The following is a 15,861-nucleotide window of genomic DNA, read 5'->3' on the forward strand; positions in this document are numbered from 1 at the left end:
ACGCATACTAAACACACCCAATGGTCCTGAAAGCTTTAACGCCGAGGTACTCAGACCAACCTCCCGGAAGCACCTTAAACTAAAATGTTCAGGAGCTTAACTGAACTCCAATTCACAAGCAATCCTAGTTTGCCGCCAACTAAGATTTGAAACAGCAATTGTCAGGGATCGAATCTGCCCGAGTCGCATCGGATGGTAGTAGAGACCGTAAAATACATTAACAATTTTGATGCAATACGCAGTGAGAACAGAATGAAGTTTTGAAGCTACCACTCGAACACTAACAAGATTGTATAGATAGTTTCTCACGCTAGAAGAGAGGAAGCTCTGCGTTTTCCCACAAGAGATTGGTAGACGCCGTACATGACATCAACCAATATTGAAGAAAGAGTAGTATGCTAGCATAGTTCGGCTGCGGCACAGCACTAATCAGATTCATGATCTCAGGATGAACGCTCTGGACAGCTCAATGAGCCAATGAAAAAGAGCTGGCAAATAGCTTGGCCTAATGTGTTTTTCGAAACTATTGCGAAGTGAAGTTGAAATTTTGCGAGAAAATTACCCAAACACAGTAATACAAAGAAACAGTACAAACAATCTATGTGACATTTTCATTTATTTATATACATGTCACGAAAGCCATCTTGTCTAACAGAACAGTGAAATATCTCTTTTAATATGACAATAAAGCAGCTTTCACTTTTTAAATTTCAGATCTTTAAAAAAGTTGCTTCATTTCAACATGGGATAGCGATTGGTCTCGCAATTCTCTTCTCGAAAGGGGAGGCTTTAGGGGCAATGTTACATTTCCGAAACTAAAAATACTCTTTTATACCGAAGAATGTTTTACAACACTCTACATAGCTAATATTACTAGACAGAAATCAAGCTTGTCGTTTGTTCAGTAAAATTTGTACAAAGCATTTTAGCCGCCCCTTTGCAAGAGAAGTGTACACCTTTCCTTGAAATGTTATTTTTGGCAATAAGAGCAAGACAATCATCCCATTAACGTCTGAACTTGGTCAATTTTTGCAGTGAAGATATTCGTAATTAAATGATATGCTAAATAATAATTTCGTTTTTGACCTCAAGCACAAGCTAGGTCATGTTGAATCCCTATGGAAGCTTGCATATTTATGTTCGCACGTAGGTAAGCAATATGCGTAGCAACAGAAGGGATTTATCTTCAAACGCAGCAGGGAGGAATGGCCACAGTGTTCTTACGTCACCGCGAGTAAGCGAATCCGATTTGCCCAAATAGCGAGGCATCGGAGGGCCACTCCAGAATTGTGTACACACGCCTTAGGAACACGTGGCCCAGGTGCCATGTGACGTCACCTTTTTCTATGGCCTCGATGAAGCCACTGTAGCAACGCTTCCCATTAGGCGTCTCACGCTGAAAGTGACATATGACACAGGTTGTTTAGAAAACAAAATCACGCTTGAGCTCTTAGTTTCTCTGCGGCACAGCTTCACCCCGCCAGTACACATCCCAAATGCCCGATGGTGGCTGTTCGCTCAAAAAACCTTCCCAGTCCACAAAGTCTATGTGATCTAGGCTTGCGTGAATAACTCTCTAACTTGAGTTGGGGCAGTTTGGATGATTTATTTATCTGCTCTTTCGCGTATACTATTTTCAAAGTAAGACGCTGTAAGTCGGCAAGGCTACAGCGCCGTACGTTTTTTCCAATACCTTCTGACTTACAATACTGAGGCATAAAAACATAGAGGGAAGTAAGTACTAAATACAGGCAAGCTCGAATACTAAACTATGGGAACGTACTCATTAAGCGGGTTCAGATATCATCAGATTAACTATACATATATTTTCACAATACTGAAGACAAGTATTTTATTTTTCCAAATAAACAGTGTCGGAAAAAACTACCAATTCGCTCAGTCTCAATTTACACTATATTTCGGGCAGGGCTTTTTCTTTGCGTACATATCTTAATTCAGTTAGTTTTTACTGTCCAATTTCATTGCATTTTTCCATGCCATTGTCACTTTCAAGTGAGCAATTTTCCGGGGGTGCATATATCATTGATATTTCTCTCAGAAACGAGCTGAATGTGGAGCGTACATGGCTGCTCAAATGGTAATTTATCTGCGGCCACAACTAAACGACTAAACATCATCATCAACTTTCGAGGTTTTTGCGACTAACGCAGTCAGCGGCATTACAAGAATTGGAGTTATATAGCGAATTTTTCAATTGTGGTCCTCATACAACTAGATTTGTATCACAAAGTAAGCAGTCAATAAAGGCGCTGCTCAGACGAGCAGCTAAAGGTCGAAACTTCCAGTTATCAACATCTACCAAGGTATTTCAGTCTATCAAAGTCTAAAATGGCCTAATCGACTGTGAAACGTCACGTGCAAACGTCATGTACGCTGAGCTGAAGGATTGAAGCGCCGCTCAGTATGCGCACACCTGTGAGCACTCCCGACTACAGGATGATATGGGTAAACAAATTTGAAGTTTTAGTAATTTCACTAGACGAATCAATGTTCTTGCCGTGTGTGAGTTATGTACGATTTTCTTGCTGCTTTTTCTTTTATGCATTCCGTTTAAACTTTCCACGTACTAGTGCCCAGAAAATAAACCGGAGCACGAGTTTGGAGAAAAAGCGATCTCCTTCGTCCGGGCTGCTGATGAGGCGAACACCAAAGGTGTCAAGCTGAACATTCGAGTGACCCCCACGCACCCAAAGGTATACACATGCGCCTCCGCTAGCATGGCGTGCCACTGAACGAAATTTTGTTCATTTGTGTGCTCCGTTCTATTTTGGGGGCACTAGTACGTTATAGAGGTTTCAACGTTACGATGAGGCAAAATTACCACCTAGCGTAGTTGGGTTTCTTAGTTATTAAATTCAAGTTATATTAGAAATGTGAACTGTTCAGTTAAACTTTTCTGTTCGGTAGGCACACAAACCCTTTGGAAACGAATATGAGCCTAAACTGAGCAACGACAAATAAAAATACGGTGCCTTTTTCTTCACTACTTATATGCAGTGCTTATTTCATATAAGCAAAAACATAAACACAAAATAAGCACTATATATATAGGTACGAGCAGGCCATTGTTTCAAGAGGCTGCTAAAGCTCTTTATACAGAGAAGCGGAGCTTTCTGGCAAGACAGCCCTTCATTGACAGTAGGGCTGTAGAAAGCAAAAGGCCATGTGGAAGGTTAGCGACATTATTTGGATGCCTGCGAACTCTGTTCAGTTCCTAAACATTGTGCTAGCTTAAAATAAACACAGATATTCTAACTTGACTTCAAGTGTGCATTGCCACGTGAGACCTAGAGAACACATATTTCGATATTTATGTCCCAGGTGTCGAGTATAAACTTTCATACCCGTTGAAACAAGCTTTTTCACTTCGGCCTCTCTTCACAGGGATATGTCTCTATTAATCGCTTTCTATAAGTGTTCACAAATTCGCTCATGTATTGAAGGCAGACGTGCTGCTCACTTTCAAAAAAGGCTACCGGACTGGACAGTCCGGGTAACGAGAGGTTCTTTTATTTGGTGTTATGATTGCATTCTTTAGGCCTTTGGAAACTGATCAATAGGCTCCAGCTCTTGCCAACTTATACTGCATAGCAATTGTTGAGCAACTGTGATCGCAAGCGCAAGAAATGTTATGGGTTCTTCTAAAGGGCAGATTGCAGAGTCAATAATCACAATAATCGTGATTTTGTTTTCATTTCATTAATTACTTCTTCAGTGCACTTGTTGCGAACCGCCTCTCCGTTAGCGCTTTGTCTCTCGAGGAGCCTGTCCCCTGACTGTTTGGACTTAGCCTGTTCAGCAGCTTATGCCTTTCTTAAAAACTTGTCTACACATACTGGTTTGTTATAACTCTGAACAAAATATTCGTATGTATTTTATATTTTAAAAGTACTTGGTGCAGGCCTCGTTGGTTCATTCGACAAAATTTCAAGTGCGCTAAAGGCCCGTTTCTGTCCGTTTCTTTCTGTCGTTTCCTGTGTGTTTGCCTTTTGCGCAGTTGAAATTATTTCAATAGCGTTAAATTTCCCTGTCACTACAACATACGATTTACTGCGTTTAAGTAAAAGGCCAGAACTTATCTAAATGCCTTTGTTTGACGACATAAACGACGTCCTTCATTACGGACGTTTCTTAGTAGAGGCACGCATCCTTACTACGTACCTCTATCACGTAGTCTTCTGGTTTGAGGATGAATATGCGTCCATTGATAGAAAATCTGATATCGTGTAGTCGCCGTGCGTTTGCGCAGTTCACCATCCACTGCACAGAAATAATATAAAATAAACATCACTCCATTGTAATAAACACGTACCATTGTACACTTTATCACTGTTCGTCTTAATCCGTCTTCGACACGCATGCGCATTGCAAAGTATGTATAAGCATAGCCTCCTTTATACTCTGTGCCTGTCAACGCGCCGCGCGAACAGTAGAGCGGCGTCGTCGAGCAAAGTTGCGTGGTCCCCTCGCTGAGGGCGCCGCTGACGTAGGGGTCGAGGCGCACGGGCACGAATGTCGGCGCGGGGCGGGAGCGCTGTTATTCGCTAGCGGGATAACTGTTCCTAAGCATGAGTCGTGCATATTCAGCATATTTACTTGTAAGGTCGACATCAACTAAGCATAACAAGTGATCATGATACTTGTTAGGCAATAACACCAATGCTACATGACATTTTATGTCAGGCAGTTTCAAGAAATTGCGCATGGCTCGAAAACTGCATGACTGCTCGGCTAGCACCAATGGTAATAGAAAAATTACAATGCTAGTCTACGCTGCAATAAAACAAAATTTAAGAAGAAAGGCACCAGCATTTATTTAAACATATCACAACAGCAATTGTGCTTCAAGAGTACCATGTAGAAGTGGTGTGATGCCACAAGTAGGGAAAAAAGTCCGCGGTGACTGCTGTCGCTGATAGCACTTCAGAAGCCAGCTTGATTTACAGATGATTGGAACAACTGCATCGCAGTATGTCATTGAGATCTGTAAGGAGAACAATTTTGGTATCAGCTGTTACTTTCAATGATTCAGCGCGTCGTACAAACGTTTTTTTTTTTTTTTTAACTAGAAAAACAAGGAAAGACAAATATACGCGTTGCATCTTTCTGTTTTGATCACTCCAAAATAATCGTCACAATAGGCAAAGCTCGTGTTTTTATTTTTTCACAGAATTGCGCAGTTAGCGAAACAAAAAATACTGCGCTGGAGCACATGTAACATACCACACAGATGAGCTAACCAGGGAGGAAGTTCGCGTCGCAGTCCAGAAAATACACGTGCACATTTAATATTATTATTACCTTACTGACGCGTAATAAACACACTTCTGGTGCTGTCATTATTTCTCACAGGCCTTAATGCGGTTGAGTGCGAGAAGGGAAACTAATATAGGTTTTGCAAGATTTGGTTTAACTCACTTTAAAGTAGTCATCTTCACAATAGGTAAATCTTGTGTTTCTATTTTATCACAAATTTTCGTAATTAGCGTATACTGCAAAAAAAAAAAAAAAAAAAAAAAAGCTTCGCAGGAGCACACACTACGCAGACGAGCTAGGCAGGGAAGCAATTAGCATTGCATTCCAGAAAGCACAGGTGCGCATCTAACATTACTATTGCAGTATTGACGCTTAATAAAAACATTGGTGCTGTCACTATTTTTTACAAGCCTCAAAGCAGCTGAATACTACGCAGCGATCGCCGGAAGGACAAAGCAAAGCTGGCACTTACCAGTTGGTGCAATACTGTATTCCTGCAGCACCCGAAGGCAGAGAAAAGTAGAAGCATGACCTTGCACACAGCAGAACAGTCCACGAAAAAGCGAGACAGCGGCAGCGCGTGGCTATCCGGACCGCTTTGCAACACGGCGCACCCGACACACTCACGGCGCACCCGGCACTCGCCTGGCGAAGGTGACCCTAAGTCGCTGTCGCCATCTCTCGGCAGCCAGCGGCGTAACTTGTCAACGGAGGAGGAGCGGCGGCGACGGCCGCGGAGCGCGGAGTTGACAGGCACAGTGTATAAAGGAGGCTATGGTATAAGCCTAAGAATCGAAGAACAGTGAAACCATAATTATTCAGTGAAAAGCACCGGATTTACTCATTTCTATTTCCAACCACGAGCACGCGCCACGCCGGCTACTCCGGCTGCCGAATACGAAAAAAGCACAGCTACCCTGGCGCACTAACAGTTTTCTAACTGTAATGGATACTAAGTCTTCAAATCGACCAAGTTCGGCAAATTAGAAGTACGAGATAAAGAACCACTAGTTCATATTTCTAGCGTCCATAAATTTTAGGAGCGATTTAGAACGATCGATTACCACTCCACGAGGTAAAAGAGATTAAGTTAGGCGGATGGGATCACGATGAAGCGCTTCGTAGCAGCCGCAAAAATGGGAAATCGCGAACGCAATTTTATGTGATGTTGCGGGATCGCTGACTAGTAAATAGCAAAAATGTTTCCTTTCTCAAAATGCAGAGTGCTTCTTTGTGTGGCGCAGTCAGCGGCCAGTAATAAAGAAGCCTCCTTCACACTGCGCACCAGGAGCACTCAGCACAAAAACACGAAAGAATCCAACGCCTTGATCGCTGCACAGAAGACATTTTCTTCCCATAGCATATAGATGAGTGCGACGTGCTTTCAGCTCACCATGAGGGATTTGCGGTGCGTATATGATCTAGCGCGGCCATTTAGGGGCATAAAGATCAAGCCGCTGCTACGATTCTGCAATAGTACAGCGCAATGCGCTCGAGTCAACGCTGCGCATGTGAAGCATGGGACGTCTAAGAAGTGACAGAATAAACTAACGAGATGTCAAGGCTTTGTGAGAATTGAGACCGCGCTGAACATTGAGCATTGGCCAAACAATGACTGCGGAGGAAGCATTGGGTTCCTTCTTTCATTGTGTTGCGGTATAGCACCTTTGTACTTCAAGGACTAAATTCTCGCTCACAAAAAAAAGCAGCAGGTCGCAATCACTCAGACATTTCTATCATCTTTCACCAAATTATGCTTAGGGTGCAAGAGCTTGAAGGGCATCACTTGTTGCCCGCATATTAGGCGTCATCAGTCGGGAAGGCATAATTTGCCCTGTAGCCGAAAAACGCAAAATAAACGTACATGTTGTGAAGCGTGAGGTAACAGCGCAGCAAAAATGGACGGGACCACAAGATTAGAAGACGACACAACGAGCGCTGACGTAGGTCGAAAGTCAGCGCTCGTTGTGTCGTCTTCTAAGCTTGTGCTCCTGTCCACGTTTTGCGCTGTTACCTCAAGATGCATAACCAACAAGCCCAAGCTGCTATTATGGTGTGAAGGTCAATGACTAGCGCACCAGTGCTCCCTTGTGTCCTCTATCAGTTTGTGTAGATGATGACGGTAGTAGCTTTTTTGTGCTAGTCTAAAATTGATCGATTGCCGGCTTAGGCATATTCACTATAAGACTGCATGCAACAAGTTCTATAACGATTTCATGCTTAAAGAAAAATTACAATTTTGTATACAAATCGCTGGTAGCCCTGGTATCCTAAAGTCGACTTTCTGACAGGTAAGGATATAAACGTTGCTTAATTTTATTCGGTAGCTACGACATCATACATCACGATACTGAATGAAAGCTACATCTATAAGCCCTACGTTCAAGCGGAAGGATGCTCTTTGTGTAATGTCTAGTGATTCTATCTCACCTCTCCGCTGTCAACTTTTATTGCTCCTATATCGGTATTGATGCGCTGGATTTCGACTGGTGGACCACCAATAAAAGGGTCAGCAGTGGCCGGTCTTGCGACGCAGCCGCTGAAGCAGTAGTGCCCATGTTCCGCCATCTCGATTCTGAATAAATAATTGCCGCGTAGAAACAATACAATTGCGAATAATAGGTCGCCAGTCAGTGTAAGCACTCACATGTTAAACAACATTATAGTGGTACTTATCTCATGAAGCACGCAAGAAAGTGTGAAAACACGACGCTGATATCGTCAAGAAAAGAAAGACGAAATTGTAGTGTAACGCAATATTAACCATATGCCAAATTCAATGATAAAGCCCAACCATCTGGTCTTACGCTCACTGAACGTCCACAAACATACGATGCATTACTGCTAGAGTATGAAAAGTACTAACATTATACAAGCCACTCAATAAATTGTCGCAAGTTCCAGGGAAGGAGCTTCAATCTGATTGCTTCGACAATAGGCATGAATATTCACTTATAAATCCCAGCTATTCATCACTTGAATGCAGAACTCCAATTCTTAAAAACCAGACCTTTCTCACGTACTAAGTAGCTGCCGCAAAAAAAAAAAAAAAAAAGCCCTAAGTGGAGCTTCATTTAAACACAGGATTGGAGTGAGTTGTCTCGGTGGCCAGCGCCGACCTCGGGGTATGGTTTCCTGCCGTATATTATTGGATGGCTCGGATAAGTTAGCGTCATAGTGCAGCGCCTAGGTGTGCGAACAGGTTGTGCCCATGCCTTGTAACCTACATGCTATAGCAAGGATCATACATATTGACGTAGACAAACCTGGAAGACAACTTGATACAAAATGTGAGACTGACAAGGGCCGTTCCACATGCTGCGACTGCAGCGAAAATGTTCGATGGAGTCAGTGTTACTGCAGCGCGATTTTATCACAGTTTTTTCACAAGCAGCGAAGTCCCATGCGAATTCGGTCAGAGGCCTCAAGAATTGTCGATTCGCCGACATCAGTTTTATCCCACCCCCCTCCTCTCTCTCTCTCTTGCTATACAGTGCTGGGTGTCCAGAAGACATATCCCCAGGGAACAGCGGCAATAGGAGAGGTGCAGATCACGGCGCCCGGCGCGGCACTGACGCCACAGCGTGACTATTTCTCATTGGTCGGTCGTATAGTGAGTGGTCACAGCCACGCGGCAATTGAATTCCAGCCGGACCGAATCCTATAGCAAGCCGTCTATCACTTAACTGACTGGCTCCTTCTGCTGCAGACTGACTAAAAGTTTTGCTACGTGCGGCAGGAATCACAGCATGTGTAACGGCCCACATGCCCGCAAAGACTTAGCACAATGAACTCAAAAGTTCATGCGAAACATTAGTGCTACGACCTGATATTCCGCGTTTTGGTATGCTAAAGTGTCTCTATTTTTATAGTCTTTCTGTATTTGTAAACTTTCTTCTCGACGTTGAGATTTAATATGCATGTAACTTGTACGAGTTATATGTTGATTTAATTCCTGCCTATTTAAAATAGCCAGATATAGCACTCTTGTCAAACCGCTGCTACAGACCTCAAACTATGATGTCGTATTAAGGCGAAAATCTTTGATCCCTCATTGTAGTCGACAGATGGTCGTCAGCAGAGGTATCACGCTTTAAAATAATAAACCTTGACTCCACTGTAAATCGAGCCTCCACCCCTTGGATCCCCAGCCTAGCGTTTACCAACTGCGCCACGCCCAGGATCGTAAAACGCTCTTCATAATTCCCCTTGTCTACCGTGAGGATAATAGAGGGATTCCGCGAGTGACGGATACTGCGCCGTTCCTTTCCTGTAAACGAATTATAGAAAGCCGGTGAACTTTGATGAGTTCAATGAAATGCTGGTTGTGTTCGACAAGGGGCGGGCGATGTACCGTCACGACAGGTCATGACGTCATAAGCTGACCCCCGCCGAGCGTCCGATCCAGGCATCCGTTCGGCGCCTTTTATTTGCCGCTTCCTCGAACGCCGCACCACACAGCCAAGAAAAGCAAACCCAGATGTCTAGGCGACGTTAGTACAGCAGACATCAGCGGCTTTTTAAATTAATTTACACGATAGAAAAGGTGCAGTATCTGTCACAGTTCTCCGCGGACACATGTACCAAGCCGTAAAAGAAAAAAAAAAAAAACAGATTTATTTATAGGAAGGGAAAGGCGCGGTAACAGTCTCACTTGATTTCTGTGGACACCGCAACCGCGCCGTAAGGGAAGGGAGGAAGATGGGAGTGAAAGTGGAAAGAGAGAGAGGAGCCGTAGTGGAGGGCTACGGAGTAATTTCGACCACCTGGGGATCTTTAACGTGCGCTGACATCGCACAACACACGACGCCTCTTCGTTTCGCCTCCAGCTAAACGCAGCCGCCGAGGTCGGGTTCGAACCCGGGTACTCCGGCACAGTGGTCGGGCGTCTTACCACTGCACCACCCTGGCGGGGCCCGTAAAAGAAGGGAACAAGGTGGGAGTGAAGGAAAAGAGGAAGATAGGGGAGTCGTAGTGGAGGGCTTCGATCCACCGCGCTATAAGGGGTTTCGCCTAATCGCAGTTTAGTGGCCCAAAGTGCCCTCTAGAATTGTTTAATTCCTTTCATCGCCTGTCTTCGTTCTGTTTGTTCCATGTAGCTTCCCCCAATTAGATTCCTCGCCTGCAATCGTAAGCTGGCCATTCGCAAAAAGGTTTCGTCATTCATATGAGGACTATTTCATTTGCTCCTTTCATGACAAAACAGCCGAGTTTGCGAAGGAAGCCTGGTCAACCGATACATACCTGTCCAGGCGCTCAGTGTGCAGCTGATGTACCGTGAGCACAAAGGAGGCTCATTCTTGTTAAAATTTGTACGCTTCTGCGTTTACAGAAGCAATAGGGGACTTCCGCTTTGTCAGTGATATAAAGCTACCTGGGTAGTAGTAGTATAAAACTTCATTCCGCAAAATGGGAAGAGCGTTAGGGATTGAGGTCTCGAGCTGCAAGTGGTGTTCCTAGGTTCAGGATCCCATTGGCTCTTGCTGCCTCTTCGGCCCGCTCAACCAGCGGTAGCTGATTTTGCGGGTCGGAGCTGGACAGAAGCCCCTCCCACTGCTTTACTGATGGGTTTGTAATTTTGGGCTCTATCGGGCACGCCCGACAGCCCCATGTGGAGTGATAGAGAGTGGCTATCTCTCCGCACCACACGCGTTCTGGGGTGTATTGCGTAGGCCAAATCTTACTGTATATGTAGCGAGTTGGGTATGAGTTTGTAGCAGTCTCCAGCTATTTGCCTGATGTCTTGTGACACAAATTCGCGACATGAAATAAAATAACTGCACGGAACCATTTATTCTAGTGCATTAATATCCATGATGATCTGAGTTATCAGCTATTTAAGCCATTAAGTTATGTGTTTTAAGGAACCATAAAGAGAGCACTCCCAATAAATCTGCGCACAACGAAGAATAAGTACGCATTCAGCTTGTTATTACCGATCTGAATTATTGTAATATCGCTTTGCATAGTATTAAGTTCATTCATGAATTGGCCGATTTTGTTATTAGCTAAACCAATTCAACCTGGGCGCCGCTGGGTCTTTGCTTGCCGTGTTACTATTTTACTAGAAAAATTCCGTAAGCAATACGAACTCTCCACAAATAACCCTCAATGTGTCCTTACATCGTTATAAAGACGAACATGTAGGAATGCGTGAGCAACAAATTAATAATATTATAACCAACCAAAATCGGTTGATAAAGACTTCCCAAACACCCACCATGCGAAAAGACTGAAAAACTGAGTGTAGTTAGAAACAAGTGTTTGAGTGGGCAGGCTGATCTCGATACAGCTGCCATAATTTTCTGACGAAGTGTTTTGCAGCGATGCTTCAATATTTAATTACGAACAGAGCTTTCCTTTCAAGGAATACTCGCCAAGCTCAAGAGGTCTCTCGGTCGGTAAATTAACAGTGAGTTCACGTTTTCTTGCTGTCTCTGTTAATCGAAACCTTAAAATGCGCAACACTTTCGGCTCACCCGTCTATATCGAAGCTCCAGTAAGAGCCAGTGGCTGGGACAAACGTAAGAGGCTCTTCATAACGTTGCTGGTTCGCACCACCGAAAACAGCCTCTGCCTTTGTTTTATCACCCGGGCTGAAGTAGAAGCCGATCCAGGGCTTGGTCAACGAACGCTTTTGGACAAGGGTGACAAAAAAAGAGCCTGGTCGCTGCTCCAGGCCAAGCACCGCGTTGAAAGACAAACCCCTGTGTCCCTGCCTGCTGCCCTGAAAGTCCCCGATGCGCAGAAGAGGCAACCTCGGGAGCGTCACGCCGGCAACCTGCTGCCTGTCCCAGGACAACGCGCCTTGCACGCTGCCATTGGCAAACGGCGTGGAGGCGTTGTCACTGGTATCTACGCAGGTCGAAGAGCGCCGAGAATAGAACTTCGGGTGTCCACCTGAGCGTGTATAGCACAAGGGTGAAACCATTAGACCACAAATTGTTATAGGTAGCCGAATATTCCAAATTTAGCTCCTTGTTTTTAGCACGCAGTTTTTTACACACACTTCTAAATTGACTAATATATAGGCTCCATCAACGAAGTCCATACCTTTCTATATTAGCTGGCGGTTACGTGGTTTGGGAAACTCTTAGTTGGTGTAAGACCTCGGCTGGAGTTTCACGAAACAGCGCTGTTTTTGCGTGACTTCAACCACCAATAAATGCGCATGGAATACTCAAGCTTCAAATATAGTATAATTTAATATATTATAATATTTTATAATATAATATAATATCATATAACGTTACGTATTATGCATGCATGAGGAGATAGGAGTAAAAGCTGCAGGCTATTGTATAGCTTAACTAGGCTCTCACCCCCTATAGAAGAGTAGAGCATCAGGTACAAATGCACATGTCAATAAAGCAAATAATTAATACATGATTCAACTACAATCAATAAATCTTAAAGTTTGCAATTAATAAAAACAGACAAGAGGAAATGTACGCAGAAAGCTTCATTCCATTTGGAATGGAACCAGCGCTGGCTCAAATATAAAAGCTCCGATTTCTGATGTATTTGACCTGATTGCTCTGAGTTTCCCTACACAGCCTGCACTATACTTAAACAAAGTGATGGGGAGCACATACCAACACATAACATCAAAAATGTCTAGTGTAGGTTCGGTGGCTCCCCATTCTAGATGCTTAAACGTGTTTTCTACACAGGTGAACTGGCTGGAATATAATGCCCGATCCAGCCACCCTATTCAACATGTGTGTCCTGTGCGGCTGAGAGGCTGCGAAGAATGTATTTGTGCAGTTTCATAACATGTGTTAATGCTATCACGGGTCTTCGCGTTTGAAAGCCTAATGGCCAACATGATCTCGTGCATTTACGCCATCTCGGAAGCTACCGCACCTGCTTTTCCGTTTTGTCATTTTTTTTTTCTGAGAGCCGATAAGCCTGCTAGAATACTTACGACATAGTTCAATATCCTCCTTGCAGTTTTCAGAAAGAACCCAGGTCCTAGCTGCCGTATCAATGACCGCTTTGAAGTTTTGCCATGGAGAACCAATATTCAAATCACAGTAGTACTGGAGCTGAAAAGATAGGTAGAAAGATTACATAAGCACAGCATCATTTTTACACCGCCTCAGGAATCCCAGATTTCCCTCAGTTAGAGCACGTGAATAAACTCGCATTGAGAACAGACCGTCCAATACCGAAAAGAGGCGGTTGAAGCGCCTTTCGACGCTGCACAAACAAAAATATATAAAGATAATAAATGGTTAATACCACATATTATTCAGAGGAAACACGTGTGTAAGCGCAACAACTGGACATGATATTGTTTGCTGTGTAAAGTGTGGATAAAACTTCGCTGATGCACTCCTGAACTTCACTTTTTGTTATTAATGCATATCTAGGTAATTATCTGGTGATATCTCTTACTATGTATAGGTTTGTAGTCAGAAAATACTCTTACTATTAAATGCCGAAACATAAGAGAGTCGCAAAAATTCATGGCACAAAATGAAAGCATTCTAGATAACCTTCAAAATATATATACAAGTGGGGGTAGGGTAAGAAAAACCAGAACCAGTTGTCAATAAAAACATAACAGATCCCGACAATATACAATCGTTATAGAAATGTTTTCGCACTTCACTCCTCGGTTACACAAGAAGGATTTAAAACATGTCAGCATTCACAATTTCTACCAAAGAAATGCAAGGTTAACAGTAGATGAGCTTTAAGCAACTAAGAGTAAGGGGAGCTTTCTTTGAAAACAGGCAAATTCAAATGCTCAAAACATTAAGCGTAATGTCTTTTTTTCAACCAGTTCTCCAAGGTTCGCATCGCTACCAGTTTTTTGCGCCGGTATATACCTTGAATGCATCGTTTAGAAGTCTAGTTTCAGATGCATGCTTTGTGCCGAGCACAACCTGTTTTTCAGCGATAACGTTAAAAGCAAGCATTCTAAACTACATCTCAGTACGTTTTTGAGCGAATTTATCCGCTGCAGCATACACGGTTAGTAGATGCAGCGTGTTATAAAATCGCGCTTAATTCTTTTCTTCATGGTTTTACCCTATATGAGTAGTGGCCCGAGGACCACTACTCATCGGTCATCAACTATGGAATGTGCGAACGGAACTTCTTCCGGCATGCGAAGTCTGCAGCTGTCTTGGACCCACACAGTCGGTTCAGTGGGAATAGCGGACACGTTTGAGTGGGCAAATGGTCATTGTAACACTGAACGTTATTTTGATAGGAAGGAGCTTTGGCCATGTAGTACTCAACACAACGAAGCGACCTGCTCATGAAATGGTTGTTTTGGTACGTGGCAGTGCATATAAATGTAGAAATAAATGTTGCGGCTTACGCTATTGTCACTTCTAAGCGGTACCACGAAAGTTCCACAGTCAGACTGTTCACCTCTTTCACCTCTTTCATTTGGGAAGCTTCCGCATGAATTGGAACTGCAATAAATAGTGAATACATGGCGACACGTGAGACGCAGCTGGTGGAGGAATGCTTTCCAAACTGACTCCAGCTACTCAAAAACTGATTGCTTAGAATGACTTCCTAAAACTGAATGGGACCTCGAAAATATTGACACATGCTTACTTATCTAAACGTCTACAAAGTTTAACGCGACCTCATTGTTCAGCAACTGCTACAGGCTGCGCGAAAAGCACATCTAAACCCGAAAAAAGAGTACATTTTAGCACACGTGTTAGTGAACATTCGCGTTATCTCGTCGCTATTTAGGCGTCAGCTACGTCGTGACGTTATTCAAGTGAGCGTTTCTCGTAACAGCTGCGCTGCACGTGTCCCGAAGTACGCCCGCTTTGCTCTGGGCCTTGGTGTCAGGACGAACGGAAACATGGAGCGTAGTGCCTTCTTAGCTGCTTATGCTGCACCTCCCCCTCCCCCCCCCCCCCCCGGCCCCTTCCCGTCAGCAATGATACCTCTATAAAGGGAAAAACCGAGGAACAATTCATGACTAAAATATCTCAAAATCAACATCTCCAAGTTATAACTAGCAATATATGCAACCGTTGTACTGGGCTATTGTATTGATCAGAAGCATAGCTTTCGAGTCGGTTTCTTTTCGATGTGTCACCAGTCTATTCCTGGCAATTCTAATGTATTCACAGGGTACACTCCTTCTAACTGTTATTTTTACGATTATGGTGCTGCCTAGCTTGAGCCAAAATACTGTTCAAAATAAAGATGTTCTAATTCAACCCTCCGTTGTCGCATCTTGTGAAGTCTACACAAGTCAAAAGCCACACAATAGAGTCTGCAGTACCAACTGTGGAAGTACAAGCTCAACAAGGGCAAAAAAAAAACCATGAGATGAACTTATGAACATGACCTCCTCGATCCAAAGATTCTCGATGTACTCCTCAAATAAAAAAAAATCAAAGCATAAACTTTCCTCTTTAAATCTTTCATTTACTGAAAGTAAGGAGAACGTTTAAGAGCACTGGAAGGTTTATCTTATTCCACGTTCCCCCCGGAGATGTGCATACCGACTTGACAGCGCCTACAAACTTTGTCATAAAATGTGGTCTCATTAAAGAGCAACTGAAATGCTGTTTGAGATACAATTCTAGTGCATGAAAT

At 43.5% G+C, this 15,861-nt stretch overlaps 1 protein-coding gene across 1 annotated transcript; it reads right to left on the reverse strand.

The window, feature by feature from the left end:
- Window positions 1-644: 644 nt before the first annotated feature.
- LOC146175681 (aspartic protease 4-like) lies at window positions 645-14,682 on the reverse strand. The gene is made up of 6 exons (XM_084581178.1): window positions 14,623-14,682; window positions 13,205-13,325; window positions 11,757-12,177; window positions 7,708-7,852; window positions 4,183-4,281; window positions 645-1,396 (listed from the first exon to the last, which is right to left on the reverse strand). The coding sequence occupies exons 1-6, from the start codon at window positions 14,680-14,682 to the stop codon at window positions 1,226-1,228; spliced, it is 1,017 nt and encodes a 338-aa protein (XP_084437304.1). The 3' UTR covers window positions 645-1,225.
- Between the last annotated feature and the right edge of the window lie 1,179 nt (window positions 14,683-15,861).

The sequence above is a fragment of the Amblyomma maculatum genome, chromosome 10, assembly GCF_055883805.1.
Source record: "Amblyomma maculatum isolate TAMU_Amacu chromosome 10, ASM5588380v1, whole genome shotgun sequence".
Classification (NCBI taxonomy): Eukaryota; Metazoa; Arthropoda; class Arachnida; order Ixodida; family Ixodidae; genus Amblyomma; species Amblyomma maculatum.

Excerpts from the sequence above, each read along its gene's own strand:
- LOC146175681 (XM_084581178.1), bottom strand. The coding sequence starts at position 14,682 with ATGAAAGAGGTGAAAGAGGTGAACAGTCTGACTGTGGAACTTTCGTGG. Across the intron at positions 12,178-13,204 it reads GGAGGATATTGAACTATGTC|GTGGACACCCGAAGTTCTAT; the intron begins GTAAGTATTCTA and ends ATACACGCTCAG. Across the intron at positions 1,397-4,182 it reads CAGAAGACTACGTGATAGAG|CGTGAGACGCCTAATGGGAA; the intron begins GTACGTAGTAAG and ends TGTCACTTTCAG.